This window comes from Nicrophorus vespilloides, unplaced genomic scaffold, assembly GCF_001412225.1.
Source record: "Nicrophorus vespilloides isolate i.1.1-1 unplaced genomic scaffold, Nicve_v1.0, whole genome shotgun sequence".
Classification (NCBI taxonomy): Eukaryota; Metazoa; Arthropoda; class Insecta; order Coleoptera; family Silphidae; genus Nicrophorus; species Nicrophorus vespilloides.
Window position 1 is genome coordinate 574,539 of NW_017100098.1, and position 24,167 is coordinate 598,705.

General features: G+C 31.5%; 1 protein-coding gene across 1 annotated transcript; it reads left to right on the forward strand.

The window, feature by feature from the left end:
• Positions 1 to 12,497: 12,497 nt before the first annotated feature.
• Positions 12,498 to 22,536, forward strand: LOC108567812 (hemicentin-1-like). The gene is made up of 7 exons (XM_017928504.1): positions 12,498 to 12,506; positions 13,171 to 13,452; positions 17,306 to 17,398; positions 18,754 to 18,927; positions 20,757 to 21,201; positions 21,870 to 22,232; positions 22,312 to 22,536. Exons 1-7 carry the CDS (start codon positions 12,498 to 12,500, stop codon positions 22,485 to 22,487), a joined length of 1,542 nt encoding a protein of 513 aa, XP_017783993.1. The 3' UTR covers positions 22,488 to 22,536.
• The last annotated feature ends 1,631 nt before the right edge of the window (positions 22,537 to 24,167 follow it).

Genomic DNA, 24,167 nt, shown 5'->3' on the forward strand with positions numbered 1-24,167 from the left:
TTAACAAGCCCAGTGAAAATTGAGTTATAAGAGAGAGCAAGTTTCGTAATTAGACGCCGGCTGGAGTACATTTAGATTTATAAAACAAAAGCAAATAAAAACTTAAATAAATTGTAAATGATAATATTTCCACGTTAATACAATTTCAGTTTTTTGTTAATTGAATTAATTATGTTTTATTATTTTCCACAGTTCTTTCAAGTGACAATTACAATAGTTCATTTAATGAGTCGACATATTTAATCAACATACTGTTTTTTAATAAAATTAAAAAGGTATTTCTTTGTAATAATTTCGTTGCATGAGCAAATACGGCTACGTTGAAAATATAGAATATAGGCTTTGATCATGTCTGCGAACATACAGTCTTGTTTTCGGTGATTAATGGAAATACGTCCAAATTGTCACTTGGTCCCGATACCATTGGAACATACAAATGGCAAGTACACACATACTTGTACTAAAGGTAACATACGGCAATATCGTCTCCGCCTCTCTGTATTCAATCCAATTAATCACAAAGACGTCCTGCGTCGGCCATGTTTTATTTTCACGCCTCGAAGGATGTTTCCGGAAAACCGAAAATAAATATCTCACAACAGATCCACCGATTTTCATCTTATTAATCAACACCCGCTACATTAGGTTGATTAAATGTAGCTGTGAAGTTCATTGTGCACTAACTACAATGTAGGCTATTTTAATTACAATCTAATAACGTTCACTAGCAAACTAATATACTGCCAGAAGCTAAAGTGTGTATGTGCATGCATACTCATATGGTTTATATCCCTTGGAGGGTTAATTACATTTTAAATATTCATAACAGTTTAGATCAAAGCACAATTTCCTATCCCGAAAGCAACGCAGTCTTGTTTTTTTTTTCATTTTTTGTTTGAAAAATGATGATGTAAATACGGAAAGAAAACTACATAGCAGATACAATTTGCCTTACTTATTTATTTATTAATAAAAAATATAGATCTTTACCAAAATGTTTGTATATATGACTATTGTCATTATATTAGACCAGGGGTCATCGAATCGGAATAAATGTGGAATTTGATAAAGTAGTTAAAAATAATAATCGTATATATTATTTAAAAATAAACTTTATTAGCCCATGTATTCTAAAAACCATTCCACCAGTTTATTTTATTTAATAATCCTACAGATTGCCTCGCATTATATAGAACGTCGAATTATATAATTTGTCGATGTATACAATATACATCTGTATATATATATACAATAGTGCTTTAGTAAAACGGAGACAATTGTGCGGAGGAAGTGCTTAAACTTGGCTTAAAGACAATCCCGGTGAGTCGTCTTCAGTTTGTGCATTGTCTCTTCAAGTTAATTAACAGCAATTGCCGAGGAGAAAGAATCCGTTTGGCCTCTACAACAAACATATAAACACACATCAAGAGACTGAATATAAGTAAATTAAAAGCTATAAATTGACTTCATTTACTATCATATGTATATTAAATAAATAAATACAAAATGTAGCTTTGCTAAGAAATCTTTACTTTATAGTGTAAAGATTGTAAAGATGTTGCATCATGACATAAATATGCACCAATGAATGAAAACGTTTATTCTATTTCTAGTAATGTTAAAAATATTACATAGTTTAGTCAGCTAATAAATGGATTATAGCTGCTGTGAATATTTTTATGAATACCATTGACTTAATTAATTACTTTTACCAGTGGTAAAATTCGGAGCAACTGGAAAGAAAGCGAAGGCTTTGGGACAAAGAGGAACACACAACATTTTCAATTTCGCGTGCAAAACAAAAGTTAACGTCGAGTAATTCTGATGGTAATGCCCCCTAGCGACGCTTAGTCTAATGCATAATAGATTCCCCAAAGCACACGGGCGGTTCCGGGTCCGCCACCCCTCATCCAGTGCTTCTGTAAAAATGCGAGCACACACGTACAGAAGTGAATTATTCTTTTTATTTTCTCGTTTCATTCCTCTTCGGTATTCTACAGCTTTATGTATAAATATTTTTTCCCCTATCTCTATGCATAAGATTTAGTTTTATACATATTGCAAAGATTGAGTATTAAATGTTACCTAAGGGTAGTTACGGAAATAAAAGCTACATAACATTTATAATGAACATTTCATTTTAATTAATTTACTGTGTCAATGATTGTGTATTTGATTATTTTTAACAATATATACTTCTAATATCAAATAGAAACTGAAAGAGAGAGGAGTGTGGCAAATGTAGACCGATTTATTGACATATTTATTCTCAAAAAGAGGAAAAATGATAAAAGTTAAAATTAAATGTACATAATCCGATTAAACGGTTTTCAGGATAAAGCATAATTTAAGTAAACTCCTTAAAAAAGACATTATTTTCAACTTACATTTATTATTTAAAAGACTATTATTCTAATAGTAACATAATATTTATTTATTAATTACCAGAAGGCTATACTAATGACATCCAATGAGATTGTAAAATTACATAGTAAAATGATTTGTATATTAATATTTTTTAATCTAGAAAAGTTTACACATAACAATAGATTGGTGGAAAGGGAAATTATTCTTAATATGATGTGAGGAGATAAAAAAAATGAGCAATGGTTCTAATGTAAGTTTTGAATGTTGTCTTGTTTCCTGTAACGTTCAGGTGGAAGATACGCATAGATGATAATCTTTACTGCATAGCTTAATTTATAGTATGCGGCATCCATCAGGAATAAATGATAAATACCTTCGGATTGGCGGCAGCCCAAAAACTGGAGCTGTGATCATTTGCCAAAACAGATAAAACACTACACCGGATCCCCGCGTGCACACACTAATACACACACATACGCACACATTAACACACACATATATTCACAGTCGCACAAATGTAGCAACGGGGCAATCTAGAAACACAGGCTACTGCCTCGCTGTATTTGTGTACATAAATGTCATGTGAGAGGATCAAATGGAAATTTGTTTATTTGTGTGAATCGCTTTCACGACACATTTCCTCTCACACAATCAGAGCCACAAAACGGCTTTATTATTATTATTACACATGTAATAGTAATGGACAGAGATTACATCAAATGCCTGCATGTTATATTTATCTATTACAATGAAAACCAGCAATCGACAGATTAACTCGCACTTTGCGACTCTTCAATAATCCACGAAATACCTGCAGCTAAATCTATAACGAAATACTATATTAATTTTATTTCGCCTAACAAGATTGTGTTTTGTGCATTTTCAGAAGGAAATTTTCTAACAAATTGCATTTTTGATGGTACTTCATATTGTCTATTTTAAGGCTTCCTTTTCAAATTGCACTCACAGTTTTAAAATACGCATGTTCTCTTATTGATCCATATATTTAAACTTCCAAAACGATGTAGAGATATCTAAACTTCCAGAACTCAAAATTCTTTGCATAATCATTTTAATGTTCCAAATCAAAATAGTTTCGATAACAGAACGTAGAAGGAACAGATTCTCGAAGTCAAATATCTTTTTAAACACTCGTCGAGCGAAAGAAATTTTCCCATATAAATTAATGTAAAATACGTTGCGTATTAGGCCGAAAACTACTCTTTTTCTCTTTTTTATTCTCTTAAGACAGTCTTCTTGCTGCGTTTTCATCTGGGACATTTGTTAATAATAGCAGGCGCACAATTCGAGACTTCCCTTCACGTCCCTCATTAAGGGAATATTTTTTTTACAAATTTATTTGTTTGTTTTCCTAATTACTCGTTAGGAAAAGTAAACCAGAACACTTTATTGCATTTATTTTACCTTTAAAAAAAATGAATAATAATATTTTATTTAAAACGTATAAAATTGTGTAAATATTTTATTATTACAAAATTCATTGTATATTTATCGAAAATGTAAATATTTTTATTAGTTATAAATATGAAATAATAAATAGCTTTCAATAATAGCTTATTATTATTATTATAATAATAATAATATTATGTTTGTATGTGTTTGTTATTATTATTATGTTTGTATGTGCTCACAGAATATTCATGAATTTACTTTTATTATTATTTTATAGCGTCTTTGTTTTGCAATCAATATAATTTCAAATATGGATGTAAATAGCGGATAATTTAACAATATAACAATTATTTCCATTTAATTTACTTTAAATTAAAACTTCGGCCGATCATCAAAATAGAATATTATATACATATTGTTGGATTATCAGCGGTAAAACTAATATGATTTGAAGGATATTTTTGCTTCAGGTCTGCATTTTTTTTAAAGAAAGGACCATACCATTTGTATAGTACAAAAATGCGATATAAGTACACAATACCTGGAATTCAATAAAACGGAGATAATATTATCCAGGGTACATTAAAGAAAGGATGAAAGCACGCTTATCTCTCGATAAGCGAAATACCCTGTATTTACTCCACGTTACAGAAAGCATAAGAACCGCATTATTGGTGACATTTTTATTGCAGACACTGCCAGTGTATTGAACGCCTTTCGTTCAAAAGAGGCTATTACAAGCTTTAATAAAAACCATCCGCCGCTTAATCGAATCTATGAATTTAACTTTGACGTGTAATATAACCTATAAGGGTTAACTCTCTTTTCCGCTAAAGATATATTAACAATAATGTGCAAAATGCCGGCATTCTAGAAAATACATAGAAATATATTAAAATAAATATCTTATTATTTTTATAAAATGGTTTTTATTATCATTGTTATTTGAATAAAAAACCTATCAACTAGAACATTTCTAAGACCAACTTATGTATTCCCATATTCAGTTTCATTTAATTTAACCAAAGAATCCATAGAGTACAAATGAATACGACGTAGATTATATTTACTTCAACAATGAACGACGTATTTTGCATATATGTTTGTGTTTTTCCATTTCTACTGCTAAATATTTAATTGTCTTTAGTATAATCATTTTACTTTGAAATAAATTAACTATGATGTAAAGAAACTAGAACGTTTTCAATGATTTTATGCACTTCGTAATTAATTTTAATTGTAATTTAACTGTCTATGTATATGCAGTTTGAGATTTACTGCGAATACGTATGTGTTTTGAAATGCGTATAAAGTGATCGCAATTGAATGCCACATTAGAGTCCAATAAACTCTAATTCGTAGCAGAGGATTGTTTGCCATTAGATGATCCGAATACACATTGTGTGTGCTGGCTCTAGCATTCGAATCAATTTCGCATCACATTCCAACGCGATCCCCGTCTCTTCATACCGTCCCTACCACCGTTGTAGAATTCAACCCCGCGCAGACAATATGTGACTTGAAGATCAACCGCACCCCTCTCCATTCTTTTTATCTGTATATTGAGATAAAGCACTTTATTTCAGCTACCCTACGCTCGATATACATGTGCATCTTACATATTACATCTTTGCTTGTTTCCATTTCTATAACTCACATTTCTATATACCTTTCCTTCGAAAGGCATCCACGTAATTAAGAAATATTTGAAATGCACAAACGGCATTATTTATTTAAACAGCTGTATATCTCTTGCGGTTGCTACTTCCTCAGTGGTAATAAAAACAGTAGTGGAATGGATGGCAAAAGTACTAGGTTAGGTGTGTAACACTGGCGTGCTCTACTTTATAACTTCTGTTTCGAGCTAATTCAAGGTATCCACTTGTCGCAGCACCTCTGCTTGTAATATAAAAAATGCTTATTTTGCATTAAAAGTACATCTAATTATATATAGCCCTTGCTCATCCAAAGAGAAATAATTAACATTTATAAATGTTGGGAATTAATTAAAAGCGTGTATTTGTAATACATTCCTCTTCTAATAATTAATTGAATCACATTAGCTGATTGAGAAAATTATTTGATTTCTTTGTCATCGGAAGGTCCTTGTTACTTGGGTTAAATACTACAACTCTTCATAAATCCAAATAGTATTATTTTATAATTGGATCTGAATAGATTAATGTACAAAGAAGTACAATTAAATAAAAAAAAGTTGAGTTGCAACTTTTACAATTATTAACCAACATGCTTCCAATATCAGCCAGTTTATTTAGGTTTAATATAAGATAATCTTAGTGAAAATCATGTGATTTGTTTATCCTTAATCAGCAAAATATTAATCGCAAATAACAATGTATATAAATATATATACATTTTATTTATATTCATTTTTTATTCCTATCGTAACACAACTAATGTTTTTTCTTAATGAACTTTCCTATTTCAATTTCTATTTTTTTTGATGCAATACATTACAATTAATTCATTAATTAATACCTTTGATGTTGTTATAATTTGTTCTAGAATATAATTTACTTTACTACTTACTTAATAATAATAATTTTGATAATGAAGATTTATATAGTAAAAAAAAAAATGTTACGTAAGTGCTCGTTTCTTTCAATTAAAGTAACTCTCTAGAGTTACTAAGCTTACTACGAGATTATTAACGTAGAGATAAAAAGAAAAAATGAAGCATAAAATGAACACGCCACACTCAAAGGAAAAATATAATTCCTTCATATTTCTCCATGCTCTCACTCCAATTACCTGTTTGTTCGCATAGCCGACGGCGAATTGTAACTTCAAGATAATATTTGTTTCTTGTGCGTTTAAAAAATAATATTTACCGATCAATTGATAACACTCACATTATTTTTTTATAACTTAGTGTCATAGTATTTTTCAAAAGTAATTAAAATTACGTGACGTTCCCAATTCGATTGCAGCAATTAATGTTTTCGTGTCAGAATCACTATTTTCTCCTTTTTTTTCTGTACTATCCCTATCCCTGTAAATGTGTCAACATGTGCCCTAGTATTTACTATGAGGAAGTAATAGATTTAAGCGCATGTCGATGGTACTTAATTAAATTGAATGGTTTGTATGAGACGCGGCTGACGGTAAATTTTCATTTAGCGGAGGCGCCGGGCTTCAATGGAAAATCGTAATCGAAAAAGTAATTCGAAGGCAAAAAGCAATTTTTGCAATTCCAATTTCGTATTGCTAAACTTTCCGAAGGATAACGAAATAAGTTTGTTTTTCTTTCGTTCTTATTTATTTAATTATAAAAATATATTTTAAAATAACAGACAATACATGGGTAAAATAAGTTTACTGCAAATTGGTAAGAGAACTGTGAAACAAGAATGAGCAGAAGTCAGGCCGGAAAATTACCACCATTCTGCGAAAATACGATCACATCAGCGGAAAATGAATACGCTACAAAATACAGGAAGAGCGCACATTGTCGAAGGCACCAAAAAACAATTAGAATAAATAATGTATCATAAACATATTGTTTTATCCCGGGATGGAATATCTCTGGACACTGTGGATAAATTTGTAGTACTGTCGATATAGAGTCCTAGTGGGTTTTATGGAAGAGTCTAGATTAAAGTCAGTGTATTTAATCGTATTTATTTAACACTTAGGTGATGGAGATTCATAATATAGCTTCCAGTTTCTACAAGAATAGGTTGCTGTTCAAGGGTAGTATAGACTAGAATTATTACTAGCACTCTTCTTAGGACTAACTTAAAATAACAAAAGACTGTACTTATTAATAAGTACTAAGTACTATGTGTACTGTATATCACACATAGTACTTATTAACATATATATCGATATCTAATAATAAAGTGGTTGGACACAATAATACTTTGTATATAAAAAACATTAGAAGATACAAAAAAAGGTAGCAAAAAAATGAGTTTGAGGTGTAAATATTTACAGATTACGGATATGTGGGATGTGTCAGTTGGAAAAGAATAATCAATCAAAAGCCGTCATCCTTTATCCACATACAGTTTTTGATGGAATATCGGCAACACCGACAAACAATAAAATACATACGAAAAAAATATATATCATTTCTTTTTAGTTTTTACTTTGTACATTTCATTCTGATTTATTGCCATTCTGTTCGACGTCATCTGCTTCTCAACATCATGTCTAGTGGAACTAATATTAATTTATTCTTCTTAACAGAAACAGATTTATTTTGAAATAATATTTATTTGAAAGCTTAATTTTTTATTTTAAATATTTCAATTATAAATAATGTCTTAAAATGCGATGGGCACTTGATTTGCTGATGCCAATCTCACGACTACTTTGTTTTAGAATTTTTTCGGAACATTATCTATGAACATCCTGAACAGTTCTATTCGTTTCAAACTTATCCGTCGCATCGATGGATATGTATCGATGTCCCTACGATATTTTCTTTGTATTTCTACTAGAATTTCATACTTCCAATAACATTTTAAAATAAATTTTCTTTTTTCAAAATTTAATCCACTTCTTATTTTCAATTAATTATGAAAAATAATCAGAAAGTTATAATCCGTAAGAACATTATAATATTTTTTTGGCGTGTCATCTGAACTATATGGTAATATTGGTTTGTTCCAGATTTTACAGTTCCTATCGATATATAGTTATTCGTAATAATGAATGCTTTGCAATACTATACAATAATTTCGTGATATCGACGACGTATTTCGATATTGCAGTAGTAATATTAAATTTTTAAACAAGTGGCTTAATGTTACAATATTTATATTTCTATATACATGAAATTGTATGATATAATAAATACTTTACATAAAAATAATACAATATATGCATATGAAACATTGCATATGATGCATTGAACTGAAACAATACGACAGGATACTATTTTTATTTTAAACAAACATACACCAAATACCTTGTTTATTTGTTGGCTTATCACAATCTGATGGTCATTTATTAATGTTTATGCTTATGTTTTTATTGTTACTGCAGTTAGTACTTGTTATATTTCTATTTTTAGGGTTTGTGTAAAATGTAGATAAGTTGATGCGGGGGTTTGGGGAAATGCGACCCACCGGCTCTCGTGAATTATTGCCTTAATGGTGCAAAACTAAAGCCATAAAATGACGCTACGAAAATCCCCAAAAGAGTGATAATTAACAAATTTCCATAAATTTCTGCATTCATTTTCACCACCGCCTGCCGCAAAACCGTCCCCCCACGTCTAATTATCTTCCAGCGCTGTAGAAAACTCGTTGGCGGCGATGCATTTACAAAATTACGTAAATAAATTTTCCAAAATTTTTGCAGAATTAGCAAAGTTTTTTTTATTGTTAAAATAAATTAATTACTATTCTAATAATATAATATACTTATTAAGAACAAAATTATCTTTTTTTTAACACAATAACTTAACTTTCAAGTATTGGTGTATATCATTTAAAGCATTTTAAGGAACGTAAATCAATAATCACAAAATTAAATCAGATTAAATTTAGATATAATTAATGGGCTGCGGGATAAAGAAAAAGTTAAAATTACCAAGACAGCCAGTAACAATTAAAATAGTTTTTGATTATATAATGCAGTGCTTTGAAATACAAATAGAGGCGGCCAAACTTTGTATCTGTAATTAACATTGTTCCAAGGAGTTTGGAACCGATTTTCAACCAATCCAACCAATTAGTGACTGTATTTGAATACACTATATACCGATGTGTGTATGTTTGCGTAGAGTAGGAGAATTCCAATGGAATCCAAATTGCCGGCAGCTAATTCGTTTTAGTAAACCCTAACTTGAGGTTTCATAGTTTATAGATTTTGAAGGATGTTCATAATTATCATCGAAAAGGCGGCAATTAATGTTGTATTGTGTTCATGGTAAGTTCACGATTTGTGAGATGCGGAATGCAGAACACTAAATAAATTATAAATTGGATTTGTCATTCAGCGACAGGTTTCCATTAAAAATATAATTGAGTGCTTTCTTCAAGTAGTACCGTAAAAGAGAAATACGTGCTTTCTCTCCTCTCTCTCTCTCTCTCTCCTTGGTAGATGTAAGGCGAGAGGACATAAAAATTTAAATGCGGAAACGGAAATGATAATTTATGTCCGCCATCAACACTCTCCATCTTTCTCTCGCGCATATAGACTTCAATGTTTTGCACGAGTCTGGAAGGCGAAATGCACACGACGGTATATAAATCTGTTCAATTTCACGGGACCTCGCATAAAGTAAATAACAATCGATGTGCTTGGGGGGTTTAATGCAGGAAATGAGGTCTGTGGGTGGATGGGAGGTAAAACTTTATTAAAATTGTTTACGTCCTCTGTCATTTCAAATATAGACAGTTCTCATTTCCCTTTTTGCTTTTCAATTAATATCAAGTTGCAACACTGAATTACTTTTATAATCTCTTCTTTAATTTCAAATGAATTCACTGGCCTAGTTTATTTCTACCTGATTTTTATAACATCTATTTTTATTTACAATCCAGAACTAAAACAACATTTTGTAAATTCATATTATGCCATTTTAATTAAATCTATGTCGTCAGGTACAATATGAAGATAAATTTTGAAATATTGCTGCTTCATTCTTTTTTAGTATATTGGGTGGAAAAGAAATTAATTTCGGTTTTCTCAGATGTCACTTTAGAAGAAAATTGCGCGTTATGTTTTTCAGCTGAAGGTTTGTAACAAAAAATAGTTTATTTTTCACACTTAAAAACCGAACACACTTTCTTGCCGACTTGTTCATTATTGGGATCGCCTTTTCTACTTACAAATGATCGCGATCTACCGAATCTATTGAAATTAAGTTTTTTTTTTTAAATAATAATGAATGAAGGTGTGCCAAAGGATTGCGTGCACCATCGACCTAACTTTAAAGAAGACAAATTAATCGTACGTTAAGAAGTTATTTTTGTTCTTCTGAATAAATAAAGAAGTGAACACACGCATACAGAAGAACAGCTGCTTTACGTAGTCCTATTTAATATGTCAGGCTATATTATATTTGTTTGCATTTTGTTGTAGTTCATACGAATCTCACAAGCCAAAATAATAGTGAAATGCGCTTTTTCATAACTTTAAATAATTCGATAGCAGCTGTTCTTAGAGTAAAAGTACATTAATTCATAAAATAAATCTAATTATAATTGATCGTATTCGGCAAGATGTATTTAATTAATATTTTAACCTTCCCCGTCACAGGCCACGTTCCGGAATCATATAGATGGCAACCATCAAAAGGTGGAGAAACATAAAAAAAAACGAAGCGGCGGTAAAGGGTTTTCTCGAAAGTAAAAGGACGGGTGGTTGGCGGTAGTCCTTTGTAAAAGGATTCGCGCTATGCCGCAGGAAATTTAGTTAATTTTGTTGCGCACATATATAATGGCGTACTTTTCAGGTTCGTCGACGAACTGAATCAAACGGAACGGCAGGAAAAAAAATATATGAAACGTAAAGAAGAGTTCGCTGATGCACTTTAATGTAACCCATTTTACTATTACTAACAAAAGCAGATGCTGTAAGCATTCCAGAGTCTAGACAAGTTCATGAAATGAATATACATGCGAAACTGCCAGTTGAATTTGCGTTTAATGCAAAGTTCAGTTTATTATTTCATTCATTCCACTTTATAAATACACTTTAGATTGTTATGAATACAGTCTAATGGAATATACATTATTTATTTTTTGTGCATCAACCTAATAAAACGATAATCATTCGAAGGCTTTGTAATACAATTATAATCACTTTATCTAACAGTCTGAATAACTTCCCCATTGTTTTCTGAATGTATATTTATATATAAGTTAGATTAAAATACATTATGCTGTATACACAATGAGTATCATGTTATATAAATATTATCAGAAATACCAACTAAATTCAAATTAATAAACATAGAAAGGCCGTTTGAAATAGAAAAATCTTAAAAAAATACACTACAATTGTTAATTGTTTACCAACTTAATTAAATTAATATAATTATGAGAATACGATAACATTTATGAAATTCGAATTAATATTTTCAATGTATTTTGTTGCTTTTTAAGATCAGAAATTGTTTTTTCTTTCTTACATTGGTTGGTCGTCAATTTAATAGACACATGCGGTATTTTGAAATATGTTAATAGCTGTTATTTCTTTACCGTCACTTTTAACTGTGGTATTACTGCGGAGAATAATGAAAACTATATACAAGTAAATCGATTTGTTTTAGTATTTTATAATAAATTACATATATTGTATACATTATTATTGTTTTGATTTATGCATGATGAACTATAATAATTACATTAATTTAAATGGATTTTAATCCACTGAGTTGGATAGCATAAAATTAATTAGATAGAGCCCTACGAAGGGGAGTGAATATTGTCAATTTCGTATTGGATATTGGGTAATCTTCTCAACCATATTGCTGGAATAATTAGTTCAAAAGCAATATGCAATGCAACATAATTTTGAATATAAGATATGTATATTGTACAAAAATATGTGAATAAAGACCAACTTAAATACCAAGTGAATAATAATTGAAAAATAAATAATACTATCAAACAATGACTATGAATAATTTTGAAGAAGTGAAAGAAAATTTGTCAGACATGTAATTAAATTGTTATAATTTTAGAGTACAGCAGACGCACAGATAAACAGCCGGCCTTAATTATTATATAGTGGAGATGTCGGACGTAATAAGATGTGTTTTGATGCTAATAACTTAGAACTTGTTGCTAAATATGTTTCAAGTTTTCAAGATAGATGGATACATGGATGGGTCTCTGTCTGTGTATGTACGTTTATACTAGTCGGGCGAAGGCGAGGATGGGCTAGGTCCCAACTTCGTAATGTTTTAATTAATTTTCTCAATTAAGAAAAGTTTCTTTCCCGACTAAAATCCTTACCATGCGCAGTCCCTTCTAGAACCACCCGTTTAAGTCCTCCCTTCGCTTGCTCTGCTTCTGCATCTATATACCTAATACCAATCGAAGCGAAGGTGGATTGGGTTTGTACCTTTGGGCAGCATCCTACGTGAATCGATTGACCGATCGATTCGATATGGTGCTACACTAATTACAAATATATACGCGCTCAGATTATATAGAGAACCTCATAATACGTGTATTGCACTAAGTAGACTGCCTTCATCATTAATATTTAGTTAATATAATCAGTATATATAAATTTTACTATTTTATAATATAAGACATTAAAGTTTTCTACGTTACTAAAACATACCACGATTGAATTTATAATAATTATACTATTTTATATCAAAAAAATCCATATTTTTGTGTTTACTTATATTTTTTGAAGCATGAATATGTATTAAATATGTTCCATCTTCTTGTTCAGGATGGTGTTTCGCTGGAAGGTGGCAGTGGTTCAGTGTCTTCGGATGGAAATACAACAACCAGCATTTTGTCCTTCAGTCCAACAGCATCTGATCACGGCCTAATATTGACGTGCAAAGCATCAAACCAACGGATCCCGATGAGTGAACTGCGCGACACGTGGATGCTGCGAGTCCTTTATCCGCCGAAGGTCACTCTGACCCTTGGCCACGGCCTCGACGCGGATGACATTAAAGAGGGCGCCGACGTTTATTTCGAATGCCATCTGGTGGCCAACCCTTGGGTAAGCCCAGCCATATAATACAAATCGGTGAAACATCAAGAGAAATTCTATTCATTTAAATGATTAATATCGTGCAATTTATCTTATAAGTAAAATAAAATGTAATAAACCAAAACAAGGAAATAACTCACTCAATTTTTAATTTGTTTATTTTCTGCGGTTTCTTTGTCGAAAAAACAATCAAAAAACACATTGATTCTTTATATTTATAATGGTTTTTTATTTTCAATAATAGCTATAGTATTTATTTTTGATTCAATTATATATTAAGGAATTATTTAATTCAAAGCAATATCATCTATAGAAAAAAGTATGTTTTAGTTGATGAAAGAGTAATGTGCGGTTTCCATGATGACTAAATCCTGCAAGTTTGTTTGGATTATATTAAATGCAAACACATCTGTAGTTATATAACATGCGTTTAATTAATGTTCGCAATGTATCGAATATATATATACGTCATGTCATTAACACATCACCAATTTTGAAATTACCTGCAAATTATGCCTTATATTGACAAAGGGATTCTGTAAACGGAACGAAATTGCTATAATGTGCAAATTTCTGGTGTACATAATTCCTGATTGTGAAATTTGACTATGCACTACGTACAACATTTGTGAGAAAAGAACCATATGTTAAGGTTTGTATTAACCAATTACAACCAATATGACAATATTTTAATATAATTGTTACAAAACAATTACAGATGTACCTTGTTACCTACAATATTATACATCAAAATGTACTTATATTCAAACGTTAAAATATCTGTACAGATAATCTTGGTGGATATTTAGTAGACAAAAGCGAACAAACCCGGAAATTACTAATATTACAATAGTTTCATTTTTCAATTATAAAATATCCATTCTATATATTGCATTCCGATAAGTGTTTGCGGATTTAAAATATGTCGATCTGCGGATTTTTATTCAAGAATATTTCTACTTTGCTGCCAACTCAAATGCAGTATCCAATATAAAGGGAAAGACACACAAGTAGAGTTCCGTGTTATTGATGCATATTTATGCCGTTCCTTCCTGCATTTCCGGATACATTCGTACTTTTTTACTCGTCGGAGCGGGTGAAATCCCCGAAGTAAATTCCGATTGACAGTTTCGCGAGTCGTATTTATTTGTATTTTCCTTTACTGATCCACTTATATCCAAAAAAAAATACAATGTCGAATACAATCGGTAAACCAAAATGCACAAAAATACGTGGAGACAAGGAATGGGAATGGAGGAAGGTATTTAGAACATCCCATTTGCATGGGTAGTTGCGTTATCAGATATCCGATGTTATTTTTTGCACCGTAGATCTACGACGCACCGGCGCATTTCAATATTCCAACAATGGCCTACGTTATATAACATTAAAGATAACCGTTATCTGCGCTGTAGCCCCACTACACTAAAGACCAGGACACAAAACAGTGGAAGCAGTGCATCTTGCATGATTATAGCTACTACAACTTGGAACTTATACAGAAATCGATAATACGTTGCTAACGATAAATAAATGTGTAAAAAAAAATTCCGAAAGGTGAAAAACTTGCCCGTTAGCCATTTTGTTTTCCGGCAATCCATTATGAAAAAACTGGTGGTGCATTGTGAACGGAGAGAACATGCGAGATATCGAATCGAATTAAAAAGAATAATCCAGCAGCAATAGAAATGCATAAAATAGTAGTCATATACTTTTAGAAAAGTAATACAAAGGCGGTAATTGAAATTATGTTCGTTGAAAAAAAACTATATGTGAAAGGAATAAATTGATTCCCGGGAATTGTCGATCTTTGGGGGAAGGTTGGAACACCCTCGCTGTCAAGGAAAAGGACAAGAGACGCGGTTCGTAATAAACTGTCCGACCCTTATCCAAACGGAAACCACCTACAGGATGGACCAAAAAATAGAGGGATGATTTTGATAATAGCAGCTAACGCAATCCACAATTCGATACTTTAAAATTAAATTAAAGACGAAACAAGAAGCGTTCTTCCTGCACGTCACGAATGGTTTTCCCCCTCGATCAAAAAAAAATCCGAATATTGTTTACGTCCCTCGTCACGGCCTTTTTGATATGTAAATATAAATACGAAACTGAGTTTCAGTTATCAAAATGTTTTTTTCCAGTGATTTCATCAGAATATTATTAGATTTACCAACTATATTTTTTGTTAGATGAGTTATGAGATAGTTATGTATTTAAGTTTTATATATTCGTTTAGCAAACCGTATTTTCCACGAGTATTGAAAATTTTATATTGTAATTATATAACTTTTTTCATATAGTAATTATGACAATATTTAATAACAAATATGCATTTCAGACAAGATTTTGAAAATTTGCAACAACTATTAACTCGAAACTAAACTAATTCAACGAATGAACTGAAAATGCTTGTTAATTAATAAACGTAGCAGGAAGGTCGAAATTAGAACCAAAGTTTTAGTAAGTAACTTTTATTTAACAAAATTGCATTAAAATTTTAAACTACTTCATTTAGCACTCTCTTGTTTTTTTTTATAATAAAATTAATATTGTTAATATAGGAAATTATTTAATTATTTTTAAAATTTCATTTAATTAACTGAATTTAAAAAATATATTATTTCTGTCACTTGATGCGTTTATTATGGGCTTTATTTCAATCTACTAAATATTCTTAAGGGGCTTATTTCTGTTTTGATGCGAGATAAAGGTGAAATATTTGATTGTTTATGTTGTGCGAGGCAAATAAGATTTTTATTGAAACAAAGTCGCGAGTAATAACTTGTGTATGTGTATATATATGAGGATGAGGAGCATTTTTCATCTTACCGAAGTCATAAATCATTGCCGCACGTGACACACATCCAGGACTAAACAAAAGGAAAGAATAGAAAGAAAAGTTGGTCTTCTTTTGGATGAACATCAGCATGAGGCAACCATCATCTTACATTTATTATTGTCGACGTCATCCCAGGGGAAGAAGTACAAACGAAATGCAGAGGTAAAGCAAACGATAAGAAGTTGAAATATATAGATCGGCATACTTGTACATGTACATAAATGCCTATACATTATTATATACTTTGAATTAATGCTAATGGTAAAAACATAAATTCATAGAAATATGTCCACACCGAGAACAAGAAACTTGTCTTACTTGCCTTGCGTTACTTATCCAACGTTACAGAAATGATTTTTAAATAAAATACATAACTTTACACCGTATAATTTATGATTCAATGAAAATATTACAATTAATTTTGTGACACCATATATATGGAAATGACCAACATGGAATGTTGGAACTAATACATATAATAAATGTAAATAAAAAATTCAACTTTCGTAAGATAACTCGGCTATTTTAATCTAAAAATAATATATTCTATATAATTTAGTTATTTAATGATTTAAACCTGCAGAAATCATTGAATTTATAATAATAATAATGTGATATTAAAAACTGTAACATATAATATCGTAGTAACAAAATAATGAATCTAGTGTAAACTATTAACAATTAACTTTATTAACTAAATTATTTAGGACTACACACATAAAATTGTGTTTTATAAAAATACATTGCGAGGAAATAGGTATTTTTAAATTAAATCTGAAATTTTAATTTTCTGTGATATAATATAATATTAAACAATGTTATCACACACATACGCATATGTGCCAACCTTTAAATTAAAAAAGTTTAATTAAAAAATGGCTAGAAAGTTTGTATTGGATGTTTACGTATTAAAATATGTATATTGGGCGGCAGCGGTGGTCGAAATCGATACCATGCTTCATTTTCATTTTGCAGGGATACTTGAATTATGAATTTATGGATCCGTTCTGTTGGCAGGTCCTGAGGGTATGGTGGCTGAGGGATGGACAGAGGCTTCTCAGCAACGCGACATCAGGAATCATTGTCAGCAACCAAACTTTAGTGTTGCAGGTGAGTGAACTATCGAAAGAAAAATATGAGAAATAATAGAGCGAAAATTCAAAAGGATAGGGACAAGTGGTTAAAGGACCTTACATTTTGTATCGATCAACGCATTAATTTAAAAATGATTTTGAGGCAGGTTAAGTAGGGTCGTAGTGGAGGACCCCTGAATTATTCACTCAGGGAATTAAACATTCCCAAAACCAATTGCCCCAATTTATTTCTGCTCATTTTCCACCTGAATTGTTAAATGATCTCAAGTTATAAAAAAAATCCTAAAAGATTCTCGGTTGTGAATAAATATAATTATTATATTATAAATAAATTGCAATGTTCTTAAACCATTAAATTATTGCAAAGGTTCCTACAAAATTAACAATAAGTTATTTATTCAATCAATTAAAATACTTCTATCAACATAATGATTTGGTTCAAAATAGTCAGTTTCTAAGAAAGCGATTGTATTTTTTATTAATAATAGCCAATGTACACTTTTCGTTATGTTGAATTTCTGAAGTAATTTTTAATACTGTATATTATATAAACAGAAATATATTGTTCTAATATTTTATTTTTTCTAAAACAGCATTAAGTCAGATATTAGAAAACAAACGACTCATTATCTCTTTTGCTACAAATAAATCTAATAGTATCACGACTAATAACTAATTGATGAGAAGATTAAATCGAAAATGAAACCATATACAGCAGTTACAGCTGTTTCCTCGCTCATTATTTGATTTCCTCGGTTTGTTGCCAAATAACATGTATGTGTACAAGGGGGGTTCACTCCAAAAAGGGAAATACGTGATTGATGAGTTTTATGTGCGCCATCAAATCTTATGGGGATCCGCATCGGACTAATTGCAACCGACCACAAATCAATAACAAAAAAAATATCATGAAATGACGTCAACATAATTCTAAATAGATAATATCAGAAACAAACGTGAATATTTTACAGAGAACAACTAATATTGAAATTATTTATTATTCAGCTAATTAAGCACGCGTCATGAGCACAAAGCAAATAATTATCTGTTTTTTAATTTAAATAATTTAAAAAACAATACAGAGGAAACCGCAATAATAAAGTAATTTATATTACACTATAATTAAATTAAATTAAATTATTTGACAATCCTAAATATGTAAATAAATTGTCATTAATATTTTTTTCAATAAATTACAATAAGGTGAAGTGAATAAACTAATTCAGTTATTTAAATATATACGTTTTTTCTTAATCTGTTATTAAAAAAGCAATTAATAATTAAATATTATGTTGTGGGTAAGAGACAATGTAATATTATGACTTTGATTATGAACCCAATATTTCCAAGTTACATTAATTATTCTTCTAGGGCGTTAGCAGAAGTAGCAGCGGACGATATTGTTGCGAAGCGAGCAATACTGAAGGATCCTCGAGGAGTCCTCCTTTTCATCTAAAGGTAAAATTCGAGCCAATTTGCGGTGATGGAAGTGGACGCAAAGTACTCGGAGCCGCCAAAGATGAGCCTCTATCCATCGAATGCAAGGTCAGTCATGTTAAAAATAATCATTATTTTATGCATATTTATTTACAATCTATAAATAAGAATAGCATTAAGTTATTTTTTTATAAATATTATTATTATTATCAATTAAATCTATATCTGTATTACCTTACTATTATCTATTTATTCATTAACATAGTATTTTCTATGATATTTTATATATGTTGATTTAAGTACAGTTGTAGTATTATTCATAATAATCATTTATTATTTTAGCTCTTATATTTATAATCTGAAAATATCATATTTAGAAAGAGCGCAGTTATGTTTGTAGTATTTAATTTATCTTTTCGTTATTATATTGTTCTTTGTCCTATGAAAAATGCAATTTCATTTCGCTGCACAGCGAATTATAAACCTAACAAATGTATGTGCTGTTGATGAAATACCATTTATATTTACGAATGTATGTAAAACAAAGGAATTTTCTGCATCGCTGCCATTAAAGTTTTAAAGAGATTAACACAACAATTTTTGCATGTAAAAAAAAACGTGAAAGATGAAGCAACCGTAGTCAAAAATATACCTGAAGACTGCAACAGCAGTATTATAAATACCGCAAAAAGCAATCAATGAATAACAATGACCAATGGATGCATAAAAATATGCAAAAAGCTGCAGGATTTATTGGATTTTTTTTGTCCATTCTATTCATTCCAATCATCAATAGTAACAATTGTATTTTTATTAAAATGTATAAACTATAAATAACGCAGTTGCGCTTAATGGATATTAGGAACATATGTTTTCTAGAAGGGCCAAGTTGAACCTAACGTAATATTTGTGTTCTTCTGTTAAGGGCACCCTTTTCAATGAATGTGTGTCTCAAGTAGACGATTGGAATGGAATCCACAAGAAGTATGCATATATAATTTTAGAGACCGTCGCATCCGCAATTTTACAATTCTATCAAATGGTTGAACAAACTATTTCCACTCAATACTCAACGCAATATCGATCCAAGAAAACAGTTGCTGGAAAAGTGAATGGAAAAGTTATTTCATGTTCGCGAGCAATTTCCTTGCAAAAAGTTTGACTTAAATTTTGCAAATTTGCTATTAAAACAACTTAAATTGGAGTATGCATTTAGTCATCAAAAATGATGTTATACGAAGAATAACACTATGCAAATAAAACATTTGTAAACTTGTTATTCATCATCCGGTATGAAAATACAATTTTCACCTGGGATGATTGATTCGCGCCCGGGAATTCTCGCGGATGGATGAATATTCGTAGGTGCTTCTTAAAGATATGAGAAATTCGTGGATGCAAACGGAATTGTCTTCTGGTGTTCTCTACGATAATAAAACTGGGCGTGGGTTTGTAAAGAGGAAATAAATAAATTGTTTGTCGCCGTAAAATAAATGTACTCTGGATGATCTGCTTCAGTGAAAGTTTTGTCCACTTCTTCTTCCAACCGTTTCCATTGCAGTTCATCTTCTTCTACCAAAACCCCGACGATAAAGATAAAAATAGTTTAAAACTCCAATGGAAGGATGGACACGCAATTCCATCCACTCTATTCCTCTTCTTCATCCAGAAAACAATTTATTCCAAAGAAAAGGTTTACACATAAATTTCAGAGGAACATAAACATTCATATTAGATATATTTAGTTTTATTTAATATTGTATATATGTACAATATTATGAGAAGAGTTTATGAGTCCATTCTAATTATATGTTGGTAGCATATTTTAATTTAGGATTTCGTAGGTTTCTCAATTAGCCGAGGCGGAGATTTACGTGCAGGATACTATTACAGTGAGGACCTACTAATCAAGATAACTTTTGTTCTGTGCATTGCAGGTAGAGGCTGAGCCGACGGCATCTCTGTTTCGATGGAGCTTCAACAGCACGCCGGGCATTTCTAGGGATTTAACTGAATTTACGGCTGAACCTGGAGGCAGTATGTTGACGTACATTCCGAAGGTAGCTGCAGACTACGGGACTCTTCAGTGCTGGGGAAGGAACGAGCTTGGATCGCAGAGGAATCCTTGTACCTACCATATTGTTCCTGCTGGAAAACCGGACCCACCCAACGGCTGCGATCTCTTCAACGTAACCCATCACTCGGTGGTACTCACGTGCAAAAAGGGTTTCGATGGAGGAATGAAGCAGAAATTCGCACTCTTGGTGAAATCCGGAGATGGTCTTATGGCCAACCTCTCCGCCAATGTACCAGAGTTCTTGGTTTCCAACTTAGAACCGGCCCAAGATTATGCCGTCACAATATTCTCTATAAATGCAAAAGGTATTATTATTCTTAACTAACACTAGAATTTAAATATTAAATAATTTCTGAAACATTAATCATTATTATAAAAATATGTTATAAAAATACACAAATAATAGAAATATTATACAAAAAATTAACCTGAAAATTAGTAATAGGTATATTATCTACCAACATCAACTTTTATATTTTAGCTTTGATTTATTTTTAAATTGAAATTTAAATGAAATCACGTTCTTTTTGATCACACGAGTATAATTCTAAAATTTCATTCATTTCAAAATATCCAAAATGTTGTATTTGAAATGTCTCTTAATCTCAAATTTAATAAACATAAAAAACTAAGTATCAATCATGCAATATGTTATTTAGATGGGCTTAAATTTTCTCTAGAAGCAAAAGTAAGACGAACTGATCAGTCTATTACATCACATGTAATTGTTGCAAATATTGATCAATTTTAACAATTTGTTTCGAATACATAAATTAATATCCATAATAATTATATGATTTGCTTATTCTTTTAGTCATTTCTTATCAAAATTGTTGTTATACAAATAAATTAGATTGTGGTTAAAATATGAATCAAAAATTTTAAATCGTGAATCGAAAAATCTATATTTGATGTATGTTATAAAATCACACTCATAATTATTAATTTATTCGTTAATGTTTTTTTATAACAGGGTGGTCTAAAGGTTCGTCTCCGATTGTTGTCCGTACGTTGCCAGCCCCAGGTCTGAAAGAGCAGAGAAGATCGACTGGTCCTGGAATGGGGGGTGGCGATGACCGAATCGGAGGAGGTTTTAACGGTCCTTGGCTGTACATACTACTTGCGGCCGGATCAACGCTGATCGTAGCGGCGGCCGTCGGAGCAATCGTCTTCGTGATCCGCCGCTTCAAGGTGGACAGCCCGGTGCGGGAGAGACGTTGTGAACCACAGAGGAGTCCGAAGCGCGAGGAAGTACCACTAAATCCGGGGGTGTCCACATTCACGGACACCTCCGTCAGCGACGACAAGAATCCAGATCTGATTCCGCCCTCGAACGGTAGTACAAGTTGTTGCAGCGGCAACAGCATTAGCCTTAAGACACCGCATTTCTGGATTGCCGATTCCTCCTTTTTCAGAGAGCCTCCTGGAGTGCTCCTCGGCACCGTACACGATCACGGCCCGTCCCAGTTCGAAGAGGAATAGTGCTACCCAAATGCCCGTGAAGCCGTACCACGTCACCTGGGCTCCAATACTTCAGTCGCGCAACTGTGCCACCCAAACGCCACCCCCGCACAAAGAGAGCTCCGTCTAATTAATCAGCGGCTCCGGGACCAAAACCACCTGTGATACTTGTGAATATTATAAATATAAAAACCATATATGTCTACATATATATATATATAATATGTATATACATATACATGTATTATGTATATATATATTGAATATATGTTTGTGTATTACCTAAATAAATATATACATGATAGCATATTGTAACATTGTCAAGAAAAATATTAAAAATGAACTTGGAAGAAAAATGAAGGTAAAAAGAAAACAGGAAAAGTTATAGTAATAAGCTGTTAGTATTACACTATTATTATGTCATCGTGTATAAATATCACGTGTGTGTGTGTATGTGTGTAAATATAAGTATATTTATCACGTCATCAAAATAAACCCCTTATACATAAATATGCATACAATATTAGTATTAAATGAAAGATACACGTCCTTCTAAGGACAACGTGTCGCTAACGAATTATTTTTATGTTGTTATCTCTTGAATGTTACGATATATATATATACATACATATATGTATACATATACATATAAATATATATTTTTTTTTTATTTATATTTTGAAACCTCCCCATATTATATAAGTTTTTCTGTTGTTATGTCTTTATTAAAAATATTAAAGTTTATTAATTAAAGTGTGCAGTTTTTTAATATTTCTATCTTACAATTGACAATTTATGAAGGGTTGCAAATTTATATATTTAGTTACTACTAATTCTTGCTTTGCGTTGGACATTCATTATCCACCTACTTAAAATAATTTTATATATATTAATCTGCCCTTACAATTCTCCTCTACAATTAAATGCCCAGTTATTCGGTAATACCGGCCCTCTACTAAATATGTACAAACAGGACTCCCTTTAACATGTCTGTCCAAAGAATTCTACAGTCTACAATATTGCGAATTTTTAAAGCAAAATATTATTTGTATTATGTGTATCCACTGATAATCCACCACAAAATGACTTTACGTTATGCAATCTTTTAAAGTGCGAACTGTGGCAAGAGGAAAAGGCGCAAATGAACAAATATATTAAAATAAACATTAAAATTGCGATTTGTAAACACTATCGGTGTTGATAAGTAATCTAATCTCTGCGACAAATATAATAAGCATTTTGTGATTCAGTATTGCTATTTCCGTAATGCGTTCGACGCAAGAAGATGTCTAGACCGTCGTTCCAAGTTCTCGTTTTCCTCCTGCTCTCGACGTTTGTGAGCCCTGACCTAGTGCTGCTACGAACCAATAACGGTACGTTGTGCGTTGCCTCCGGCAAGGAAACTCTGCGATGGGCGATACATTCCAAATCCACCTCGAAACAAAGCGGTATAAACGTCGGAACTTATTTCCATCGATATTCTAAATTTGGATTTTTGTAATTTCAATTAGAGTACTTGTTTGCTCCATCGCGAACTATAGATCTAACAAACTTTAAGACGAAGATCCTGAAGACGAACGCAAAAACCAGGCTACCGATGGTGCTGGATCATCGATGGGAATGTAAGCATGAAAAGAAGAAAAAGTAAAGCATTAACTTAAGAAACAGTTTTGAAAACGTTCCATGAAAACGTGTCTATACCGAAAGAGGATTGGAACGTCCTCCATTTCTCGATGATGTCTGACCCAGTCAACGTCAGTCCGCTGCGAATTGTGGAAAAGGGCAGAGTATTTAATATCACCTTGAGTCA